A 12,548-nucleotide genomic window follows, 5' to 3' on the forward strand; every position below is an offset into this window, starting at 1 on the left:
GTTTGCAGAGCAAGGTGTGAAAGGCGAATCTTTCAAATTGTTTATGAAAAATTGTTTATGAAAGCTGTATTAGAGTAAGGTAATACAGAAACTTCAATTTTGGTAGATGAGATTTACCCCACCACTCCCATTGATGGCTAACGGACTTCCATCAAAGAAGAAACAAAAGTAGGCCTGAAAGAATTCGGAAGTGGTCCAAAACGTAATCAGTAGTTAAAACCAAGTTTAACAACTGAACTTGATTTGCCTTTTCCTGGGATCAACAGATTCGCAATGGTTTCCTAAAGGTCTGAACAGCAAAGCGAACACTTTTAGTGTAATCTTTTTAGTGTAATTTACTCCACTTGTATTGCTTAAAAGTGAGTTAAAAATAAATTATTATTACACCAATTCAACGCAAATTTTAACAATTGACCAGCACAGAACGTTGAAATCCATATTGTAGAAAGACAAGGCTAACTTTGAACAAATGTTCAAAGTTACCCCGAAAAAACAAAATACTTGCGGGAAACATTGAACACGGCCGCCATATTGAACCTATGGAATTAGAAAGAGGTTTCACCAGAAAACCTAACCATTCGGCTCCTCGGCTATAGAAAAATTTTAAAATGAAAGTCCTGGTTTAGTTTATCGAAGTAAAAAAGGGTAACTTACTTTAGAACTTTTTCACAATTTTGAACAGCTCAAATTCTCTTGCAATTAACAAGATAAAATTTTGTCCGATGCTGATTTCAAGAACTACCAACTGATTTAGACGCCATCTAGCAATAATCTAGTAATAAGTTCGAACGAGCGATTCCACTGTCGTGTAATAGAGAGCGCTTAAAGTTTGTTACTGATTTTATTCAAAGTTACCCCTTTCTACGGTATGGCACTTGGAGACGGCGGAAATTATAAAAACCACATACATATGAGAAATAGCTTTTGAATGAGCTCTTTAGCATCTCTCTATGATGTTCTAGTAACCCGCTAGGCCTGGAAAAAAAGAAAAAAAAAAATCATTTTTTTTACTTTTAGCTACTATAAGCTGTGGTTCCCTCTTTACTGGGTTGCAGCTAATACTTCAACCATGACAAAGAGTCCTTTGAAAATTCTCCATAGAACCTAGTTAAAATTTAAATCTGTGAAATCTAATAAACCGTAGAATTAAAAAAACAAAACAAAAACAAAACCTTGCTAATATAAGCAATAGGTTTTAATAGCGTCACTAAACATTAATATAAGATGGTGTGGTAGTCTGTTAATGTTTCAGTAACTTACTGATGAGCAAACGATTTATGAAACTTACTCAGGGGGGGAAGGTGGAGAGTACGGGAGGGGTTCTTTGAAACCTGCAGTCAAGCGATCTGGAACAACTATTACAATGGTACCTGTTTTGTACTTCAGAGCTTTTCCACTTAAGAAGTGGCACCAAAAGTGTTGTTTTCAGTGCTATATCGCACTTAAACGTACTTGAGCCGTTAAACATAACTCTTATAAGTTCTTCTAGCCCAATGGCCCCAGCTTTTCCACTTGAGACACGGCACCAAAAGTGTCATTTTGAAATTACTGATGGTGGAATTATTTATGAAGGATGTAAATATGAGCAATATCTTTTATATTATCTATAAAAGATCTGTATACGATGTTCTGGTAGCCTCGTACTGCCACCCCTTGAAAAATGGCACAAAAAGTGCCATTTTAGTCCCATATGGCACTTGCAGATTGCAGAATTTATAAAAAGCACGTAGATATGAGACATAGCTTTTGAATGAGCCATTAAACATTTCTCTATGGTGTTCTGGTAGCCCTCTAGGCCTGTTTGAAAAAAAAACCCAAACAACAAAAAAGGGAGACAAATCAGTGCTACCCATGCAAAAAAGTGATTTTCCTTGTTGTTCATGGGGGAGGGGGGCTGTAATTCCCCAGTAGGAGGTTTTCGACTATGCTGATTCCAATGGTACGCTTTTAATTTTGATCTGACGCCATTTTTGAGGGGTTGGAGGCTTTTTTTTAATCACCGTAAAGTTCTTTTTGTAATAAACTTTTCTTTTAAGACGATACGAAATAATAGTTACGATTTCCGATGCATTCTAAAATGACAATTTTTTTTCACTAGGCATTTTTTTTTTCAAAACGCGTTTTTAACTTTTGCCTACTATGGGCTGTGGTTCGCTCTTTACTAGGTTGTAGCTACCGCTGCAACCATGATCGTATTACTCGTTCATCTAATACCTAATACCGGACTTAAGCTAAGGAGAAGCATGCTTTGGTTGCGAGGGTTGATTGCCTAAAGGCAGTCAGGTTTTCCTCTGCCTTCACTTGGTTAACTTAGCATTAACCAATGATTCGAGGGCGGAGCGAAGCTGGGATGTGATGCAAACTGCCTAAAGAATGTACAATTGTATTTCGGACGTTCTGACTATGACTTCAATGTAACAAATCAAATTCCGTATCAACATTTTGACTGACGAACACAGACAATTCAAACAGTTCCAACGAAACATTCCCCGCAACTTGCCCTGAAAGTTTCAACTCTATACCTCTAGCCGTTCCTGAGATTTTCCAGATGCACCTTTTCGACAATTTGCATGCACATAGTTTCTTCTGATTTTGCTTATTATTTCCTTAAACGTTCCTTGAAACATTAATCTTAGTACATTTACCCCTTTCGGATACCCAGGATCAAACATGCCCCCTTCTTAGTGATACAACCTATTTTTAAAATAATGGGCAACTTGCGCACTTTGAAACCTTGCACCAGGGCCTGAGAGGACCGTGTCATCCCTTGACTAATAGTTATTTGACCTTGAAATAATTGTGAACCAATTTGTTATTTCGAAATTTGGATCGATTGTCTTTGGTATTGACAGTAATGAGAATCTAAAACGGATATAGGAAGGAAGGAGTAGCCTCCAATAACTTTCAACTCTTCGAAAGAACAATAAAGCATGTAATTTTCAACCAAATAAAGCATCTCTTTCCGCACAAACTGAACTGGGAAAAATACGGTGCCTTGAAGCATAATAGAACTGCGTGTGGCTCTTTCGGTCATGTTGAGTACAAGAAAAACAAATTCGATCGCAACAATCATAAAAGATCCTTGATTGGCAACAGTCCCCCATCAATTTTTCAGAAAGAGGGATAGGGTCAAAAGAATCAGGTCTCCACGCCATATGAATCATTTTTTGGCAACCACTCACAAAAGTATGTGAGTGGTTGGCAACCACTCACAAACAGTCTCAAAGAGGGGGAGGGGGAATTTCATTTCGTTGTTAACCAAGACATTCTTATTTAAACAACATTCACCCTTCTTTGAACCCCAATGAAAAAACTGATATGTTTAATTAAATGACATACCTTCATCACTGATATCATCTATATCAGAATCGGACGATTCAACATAAATAGTATTTTCCTTCCTTTTTCTAAGATTTAGTTTTTCGTGAACATCTGGTGTTGATTCAACCATTGATAGATAAGCTTTTTTTACTTTCTCTTCAGTCTTTTTTGATAGAGAATCAACTTTGAAATCTGGAAATGAAAGAGATGATTCTTAGTCAAGTTACGCAGCTTTGCTTAAAGCACAGTCTGTAAATTGACTTTGTACAGTATGTTAATAGCGTCATTCTTGTCTTTCCTTACTGTTTCTAGTAAACACGTTCCTTCGCAACGAATTGAATCCGAGAACGGAATCGGTACATTTTTCAAAATCGACTTTTTCTCTATTGTTCCACACATTCTTGTTCTATCTGTCAATGAGAAAAATCAAAGATTAATAATAACATGGGGTTTTCTGACCTTTGATGTTACACTTGTATTTCAGGAATAAAAATTAAAATGACAGAAAATGAGCTAGAAAAGTTGCACCACTACAAATTTGTTCCGAACTTTTCTCTACTGAAACTACCTTTTCTATTATTTTGTCAGATTCATGTTACAGACAGAAAACTACTGTTTCAAGCTTCCGTCTTCTAGTTTTAAAAAAAATTATGCATTAACTCTTGACTCATTGAGCAATCTAAAATTTTATGATTGAAAGTTGAACAGTATTTAATTCGAGAAAGTTCTGAACAGCGTATACAATTGGCACTGCATTCTTGTCTAATTTCGATTTTGCTACCAACTGTAACAATAAATTATCCCAAGCATAAAATTTGTTACAATTAGTTTTGTATAAAAATCAACTATAGATAATGAAAATATAACAAGAAATATATGGTAAATTAGGACTTAAGGTAGACAATATTATTTTTTTTTTTACATTTACAAAGTAAAGAAGTAATAAAAGAAACAGCCGCAAGTAGTCGCAGTCCCAGCTACAACTAGTTACGTTTTGGTAGCAGTAGTATTGGCACTGAAAGTTTCCTGATACGACTTCTCAACAACCTGAAAGCAAGAGTGTTTGATTTAGCTCGACAACCACCTCAGTATTCCCCAAAAATGTCAACTTAATACCAGTCATTCCAGGTGCGCCTTTTTGACAATCTGGATATACATAGTTTCTTTTGATGTAGTTCGAAATCCACATCAACATGACCAGTTAATTTAACACGGCAGCATTTTTGGGAATGTTTTAGAGCCATCTATTCCAAAAGTAGTATAATATTAAATTGCTAATCAAATTTTATTAAGTTAAACTGTCAGTTTTTTAAAGCTTTGATAAAAGTTATATTATTTAGTGTGCGGCATCCTAGAAAAATTGCGCCCCCCCCCCACCTGAAAAATTGTCTATATTATTTCAAAGAAAGTACGCAGAACAAGGTGACAGAATCTTTTAAGAATCAGTTAAATTGACAATCCTAAAAATTTCTGAAATATTTTATCTCTTCTGACGTTTTTCTGCAACCCAGTTTTCTTTTTAGGTAATAGATACAGTAATGTTAACACTTATGTTTAATAAACAAAAACTTCAGTTTGAAAAGAGGCACAGGCTACAAAATCTTTGGACTCGAAAATACAAATAAGACAAGGAGAAACCAAAAAATAGCAGAAACTTAATACAAAGGCCACAAAGATTAAACACTACTACTACGACTACTACACTACTAATGCTACTAATACAACAACTACTACTATTGGGAATACTACTAAGGCTAAGGGCAATAAGGTAAAAATTTCAGGAAATTTTAGGGAGAAGTTAAACTAATTTTAAACATACTATGTGCATACAGGTTGTCAAAAGGTTGCCAATAAACAGAAGAAAGCAATAAGCTATTACGTCATACTATCTCCTCCAATTTTCCAGATCCGAATGACATTCCTTTGTCAAATTGGGTATCCTATTTTTCAAATGAATTTTGTGAGCCTGGTCCTGTTTTAGAGTCACATTTTTGTGACGAGCTGTACAACTTCATTGATAAATCTCCTGATCTTGATTTTGTTGCTACTTATGACACTGTCATAAAAGCCATATGTCGACTCAAAAAGAAAGCTTTTTATTGATGAGCTAAGACTGAAATGTTACATTCTCCCACATCAGTTCGGTTTTCAGGCTAATCTTGGCTGTTATCATACTCTTACAGCAGTTTTAATTGCCCTCGCCGACGCTGAAACTTGGGGAGAAAGCCTGATCCTCGCCAGACATGACGTTAAACGTGCCTTCGATTCCTTAATTCATTCGTCCATGTTTCTTCATATGGCATAGCAAGGCGTCAACCCAGCAATTGTCCGTGTTCTCAGGGATTTATATAGGAATCTTAGAGTGCGTTTAAAGCCCCCATCCCGTTTACTCCTGCAGTCGGCTCAATCCCATCAATGTCAATACAATTGCATTAATTCTCGTGTGAGCCCAAACTCCCCAAATCCCTCGAATATGCCTGTGATTCCTCAGTACCCCATCCCCGTTAAGAAAGGGACTAGACTGGGAGCTATCACTTCCCCAGCCCTGTTCAGTAATAGTGTCCTAGACGCACAGGCAAAATTTCATCCTTCTTGGATTCTTGGGGGAATCAATGTGTCTCTAATTTTTGTACTGATCACATCTTAAATCTCAGCCGTATGATCCAGCGCATTGAGCAGAATGTCAAAATCCTCAAAAGATGAACATTAAAAAAATCAGACTATCTTTTAATCCTGAGAAGTCCAAAGTTGTCCTTTCAATTGGCGAAATCTCTCTAATTCTTTCCTAAATCTAAACGGTTCCCTTATCAAACCTGCAGACCATATTGCACACCTGAGCCTTCCAATTGGCGCATCTATCGGCCATACGCGTCGTTTGCTGATATCTCGCGTTGTGCGTGAAACTAGTATTTCTTACACTGGAACCGTAAAGAGCAAACTACGCTTCAACATCACCTTCTAGCATTCATCTACAACGCCACAGCCCTTCCACATCTGCTTTACATTGCTCCTTTCTGGAAATTTTTCACAGCTACAGATAAAAAGCACCTACAATCAATCTTCTTCAGATTTGCTAAGTTTCTTACAACTTCGCCCAAAAGAAAACAAAACTTAAAAACAAAACAATTTTAATAACAATAAATACATAAATGAATAGGCTTTTTATGGCGATTCCGTATATATAAAATTTATCTATTATCATAGGCAGCGCGCTAGCACTGCCTAAGTAAAGAACGATATGGCCACTATGTGTTTTTTTTTTCTTTCTTCGACAGGCACTTCGCATCGAAGGAGTTGCCGTAGAAACTTCGAAAAGGGCTCATTCGATTGAAAAATTGGGGTGGCTAGAGCCCTTTTTAATAGTCGAAAGTGATAGGAGGGCAAAAAGCCCCCCCACCCACCCACGCCCATCATTCCCCCAAACACATCCAATCAAAATTTTGAGATGGCCATTTTGTTCAAAGTAGTTAATTTCCAGGTAGAAAATATCTTTTTGAGGAGGACACTCCCCCAAAACCCTCGGGGCAAGGGTTTTAAGTTATGCCCTGAGGGCATATAGGAACAATGTTGACACAATGTACCATATATTATTTTTTTTACTTTAGAGCAGGGCACTTCATATGGAAGGGGTCGTCGTAGACTTAAAAAAGGGCTCATTCGATTGGAAATCGAGAGTTCTAGGGCCCTTTTTAATAGTTGAAAGTGATTGGAGGGCAACTACCCCCCCCCCCGCCCATCATTCCCCCACACACATCCAGTAAACACTTCGAGATAGCCATTTTGTTCAGCGTAGTTGATTTCCAGATAGAAAATATGTTTTTGAGGAGGACACTCCCCCAAAACCCTCAGGGCAAGGGTTTTAAGTTATGCCTTGGGGGCATATAAGGTTTTTGTAGAAGGCGTTGTCGCAGAAACTTCAAAACAGGTTCATTATATTGGAAATTCGAAGAGCTAGTACCCTTTTTAATAGTCGAAAGTGATTGGAGGGCAGCTAGCCCCCCCCCCCCTCCACGCCCATAATTCCCCCAAAAACATCCAATCAAAATTTTGAGATAGCCATTTTGTTCAGCGTAGTTGATTTCCAGACAGAACAAATGTTTTTGAGAAGGACACTCCCCCACAACCCTCAAGGCAAGGGTTTTAAGTTATGCCATGAGGGCATATAAGAACGATGTTGGCACAATGTACTATTTATTATTTTTTACTTTAGAGCTGGGCACTTCATATGGAAGGGGTCGTCGTAGGAACTTCAAAAGGGGCTCATTCGATTGGAAATTGAGAGTTCTAGTGCCCTTTTTAATATGCCCTGAGGGCATATAAGAACGTTGTTGGCACAATGTACTATTTATTACTTTTTTCCTTTAGAGCTGGGCACTTCATATGGAAGGCGTTGTCACATAAACTTCAAAACAGGCTCATTCGATTGGAAATTCAAAGGGCTAGTACCCTTTTTAATAGTCGAAAGTAACTAGAGGGCAACTAGCCCCCCCCAACGCTCATCATTTCCCCAAACACATCCAATCAAAATTTTGAGATAGCCATTTTTTTCAGCGTAGTTGATTTCCAGATAGAAAAAATGTTTTTGAGGATGAATCTCCCCCACAACCCTCGGAGCAAGGGTTTTAAGTTATGCCCTGGGGGCATATAAGGTTCTTAAAAAAGGCGTTGTCATAGAAACTTAAAAAAAGCCCATTCGACTGGAAATTCAAAGGGCTAGTGCCGAAAAGCGCTCATTCAATTGGAAATTGGAGTGGCTTGTGCCCTTTTTAATAGTCGAAAGTGACTGGGAGGCGACTAACACCCCTCTCACGCCCGCCATTTCCTCAAACACATCCAATCAAAATTTTGGAGATAGCCATTTTGTTTAACGTAGTTGAAAATTCTGGAAATTCAGTCGTAGAGGATGACAACCACCCTAACAGACCTTAGGGTAAGGGTTGTAATTTATGCCCTGGGGGCATATAAGGTATTTATAGAAAGCGTTGTTGTTTCCAAAAGGGCTCATTCGATTGGAAATTGAAAGGCCTAGTGCCCTTTTTAATAGCCGAAAGTGATTGGAAGGCTTGACATTTTTATAGTGAAGATCGATGTGGGTATAATGTATTATTTTTTGTTGTTGTTGTTGTTGTTTAGACCAGGGCACTTCGTATCGAAGGAGTTGTCGTAGGAACTTCGAAAAGGGCTCATTCGATTGAAAATAGAAAGGGTTGATGCCCGTTTTAATAGTCGAAAGTGATTTTAGGGCAACTAATCCCCCTTCCACTCCCACCCTCCCACGCCAACCCTCTCATTTCTGATCTTAAAATTTAACCAAATCAAAATAGCGTAAGTGTATCCAAGCTATCAAAGAAAGCAAACAGATTTTTTTTGCGAATGGTATCAAGTTTTCCATTTCAGGTCAACCAGAGGAGGTTTGAAACTAAATTAAACAGTACTATTTCTGTCCAGATTTTTAAAAGGGCGTATGTTGTTAAAAACTGCCGAAAATTTTTCTCCAGCATACAAACAGCAGGCCAAACTATAAAGTCTTAAAAAACAAAAGATTTAAAGTATTATTTTCTTTTTCCCTGAAAAGACTATGTCAATATAAAACGAACAGAAATTAATTTAAAAAACTCTTTCTACAGAATAAGTTATTCAAAGAAAAAGTAAAGAACTCCATTAAACAAAAAATTAGCAAAAATAAAATCAAATAATCCACCAAGCGTGAAACTACCACAAATCAGCATCGATAAATAAATGAAACCCAAAACGAACAGATATTACAATAGTTAACCGAGTCAAACTCAAAACAAGCAGAAATTAACATAAGTTGGGCGCAAAACCCCTATGCCTTCCTAAGGCCAGAACAATATTTGCACTTTACTGAAAAAATACAAATGAATGTGCATTGTCAGTTTAATATATGTACATATACTTATATTTAGTAACCAAATGTTAATATTGTTTGATTTATTAAAATGATAAAAGTAAAAACATTTCTATTTTTTCAGTAAACTGCAAATTTAGTTCTGACCTTGGAAAGGCATAGGGGTTTTGCGCCCAACTTATGTTAATTTCTGCTCGTTTTGAGTTTGCTCGGTTAATTATTATAATTTCTGTTCGTTTTGGGTTTCATTTATTTATCGATGCTGATTTGTGGTAGTTTCACGCTTGGTAGATTATTTTATTTTTGCTCATTTTTTGTTTAATGGAGTTCTTTACTTTTCTTTGAAAAATTTATTTTGTGGAAAAAGTTTTTTAAATTAATAAGAAAAAAGGGAAATTCGAAGAGAATACATGCATAGAAAAATGCTTCCTTTTATACTGGTTCCAAATATGTAACACTTATTAAGTTTTGCTTTGCCAAGCAAAAGTGACGACTTTAAGACAATTTACACAATTTAGATGAGGTAGGACCCCCATCCCCCTACCCAAAAAACAATAACAAAAGAAATCAAACTATCAAGCCAACTTGTACGAGAACACTATAATGGATGTTTCAGCCGTCTAACGATAACTATGTATACGAAAGGTTGTTGCACTTTTTTTTCAGGGATTGATCAGTTCAAACCAATGATCATAGAACATTGGGAAAATACTCATTCAAACAAACATTAACAGTCTCATTCTCCCTATTTTTCGTTTTAAGGACTTTTTCAAAATTTTGAGCCAACGAACGACGAAGTATCGAACAGTCTAAAACACACTCACCAAATTTCCAAAGGAGCAGTGCCTCATCGTGGCATATTTCCTTCGTCAACATATAAGTGAAGACTACATAAAATTTGTGCTGTAGTAAAATAATAATCTGAAAGCTTCATTTTGGAGGCTGCGGACTTATGTACAGCATTGCAAAAGTACACACTTGAATTTTTCAACTGTTTCTAGATAATTCTAGAACTATCAACGTATGTTAATACTTCTTTTTAGATATTAAGGAACCACCATATTCCTTCTAGCATGTTTAACTTATTGATCCTACACGAGTTTACGTTCAGGTTGATAGTTTTACCATATTGGATAGATAGGATCGAACCAAAATTTATCTTGAGGGTAGAAGTAACAACCTTCTCGCGTTACCCCTGAGAGTGGAAGACACAAACAGGTAATGGCCTAGCACTGCTGATTTTAGTCATCATCCAGCCACCGGTCACCCCGACCAGTGTCCTACCATGAGCCAGGGTATTTTGTTGAACAGGCTTCTGAGATTGGAGGGATTGAAGCCATTAATGGCTGAAAAATTTTCCGCAGGGGTGTCAACTCCCATTGACATCTAAAGCGCTGACCGAGCCGCAAGAAAAGATCCCTTGAAGGCCAGTCAGAGGCGGGAGAAAGAAGTTTTCTTGTTAGTACCGGTTCTGAGGATCAAGTGCCGCTGATGGCTGGCAACTGAAAGGGCGAATGGCTCTCCCTTCCGGTTTTGCCTGCCCAAGTCAGTCTGAAGCTGGCGGATGGGGTTCTTGGAATGAGGGAAAACGATGGTGAACGCCTTAACACTTAACACCAAAAAAAAAGTTTTTCCACAAAAGAAAATAAAGGCAAACTCTAACTTATCTTGTACTGTGAATATCAAAGAAACCCACAGCAAAAAAAAGTTGTTTCCAGATCCTGGTACGAAGTAGAGGAGGGTGTTTCGTTTCTTATAATGAAATAAATATTAATTTAAAAAAAATCGCAATTGGTGATTCTTTTTATCAGGAAAGGAAGTATAATATACGAGTTTTACTGGGTCATTTATGTTATAAGTTGCAATGATATAGGCTTCGGTTGCCTCCATTATTTTCATATATATGATTTTTCTGGGCCCATTCACATAATCCAATATTAAAAAAACATATTAAATTTGCCGAGAAATAAAATATGAAATCATATGAAAAATGAAAATTACTACCCGCATCAGGGTGAAACATTTTTTTATCTACTCGTATGAAGTGTGCACTAATTTTTTGTTTCTGAGAAGAAATGCTAGAACAGTATGGATTTATATGGTGTTTAGGATTAGCCTTTTGGTTATGAATTAATAAAAGAAGGGAATACTTTTGTTTGAGAACTGTCATCCCTCCTCATACCTTAAACAAGACGTCGCAACATAGCTCCAGAAGATTTTCATATTTCATTTGGATCGACACAAAAGGGCAACCTTTTCCATCCCTTCGCAGTGTTTTCAATGTCAGTCTCCTTTGCCAATTTTGGAAACTGAGCGTGTGGTGACATAATTTTCCAGTACCTACTGTCAGTAGCAGTAAACACAGCTATTTTAGGATCTTTTTTGTCTAAACATTTAGTCGACGAGTACTTTGAACTGAAAAACCTTTCATTTATTTGGTCGATCAGTTCTATCAGGAAATTCGTATATACTGCATTGATGGTAGTAGCGGTTGATAACGATTTTTCACGGAGAAATCCACGAAGGAAAATTTTTTACAGCCCCCCCCTCTGCCAAACAAAATCCTGGTTATACCCAGTGCTTCCAGTACCCCCAAATTTTCTGCAGTTTCCCCGAATTTCCCAAAAAGAAAATTGGGCTCCCTGAAGTCTCCCTAAAGACTGAGATTCGTATACGGATGAACGTTTAAAATGAAATACGAATCGTTAATTTTCGGGTAGATTTCGCAGAACCCCTTTTCCTACGGGAAAACTCAGGGAGACCGTGAAGAATCCAAGGATAGTGGAAGCACTGGTTATACCACTTCCTGTGATTGCTAATTAATAATTGCTGTTGATCTCATAAACGGAACATTCTTCAGTTTGGCCACGCAGAAGATTTTTGGCTATTTTCCCCTACTAAATTAAAAAAAAACAACTCATATTTTGGACCTACTTTAGAATCAGTAAGACCACAGCAAAAGAAGATTCTAGAATCGGCAACCACGAAATTTTCCTAATAGGGGTGGGGCCAATGCGCGGAAAAAGTACTTTCGGCCAGAAAAGCACAATCATTTCTGAGTACAAAAAAAAAGATTCCGCTTGCATTTCTTAGTATCTAACGATCCAACATTTCTCAGAACAAAACACACAGACTGAATCGCCTTTACTCATGCTCTAGCTTTAGCTTTAGCTCTAATAACCATTTATTTTAATTTGGCAATTAATTTTATTGATTTAACTTATTTATTTAAATTCATTTAACGATTTAACTATCGAATGACATTCTAAATCTAGCTTATTAATACACGAGCATGTGACTAGCAGCTGGTAAATTTATTCTTATTGTTAATGGCTCTTACCAAGGTTTAAAAAAAAAA

General features: G+C 37.0%; 1 protein-coding gene across 4 annotated transcripts in view; it reads right to left on the reverse strand.

Annotated features, from left to right (window-relative positions):
- Positions 1 to 12,548, reverse strand: part of LOC148952904 (uncharacterized) — a 175,392-nt gene that overhangs the window by 52,724 nt on the left and 110,120 nt on the right. For all 4 annotated transcript variants that reach the window (XM_089088156.1, XM_089088153.1, XM_089088152.1 and 1 more), the window contains one exon: positions 3,340 to 3,513. In XM_089088156.1, coding sequence (XP_088944282.1) covers positions 3,340 to 3,513 — 174 coding nt within the window. The remainder of the gene's footprint in view (positions 1 to 3,339; positions 3,514 to 12,548) is intronic.

The sequence above is a fragment of the Artemia sp. Qi Xiang Cuo genome, chromosome 4 (genome assembly GCF_049724085.1).
Source record: "Artemia sp. Qi Xiang Cuo chromosome 4, ASM4972408v1, whole genome shotgun sequence".
Taxonomy (NCBI): Eukaryota; Metazoa; Arthropoda; class Branchiopoda; order Anostraca; family Artemiidae; genus Artemia; species Artemia sp. Qi Xiang Cuo.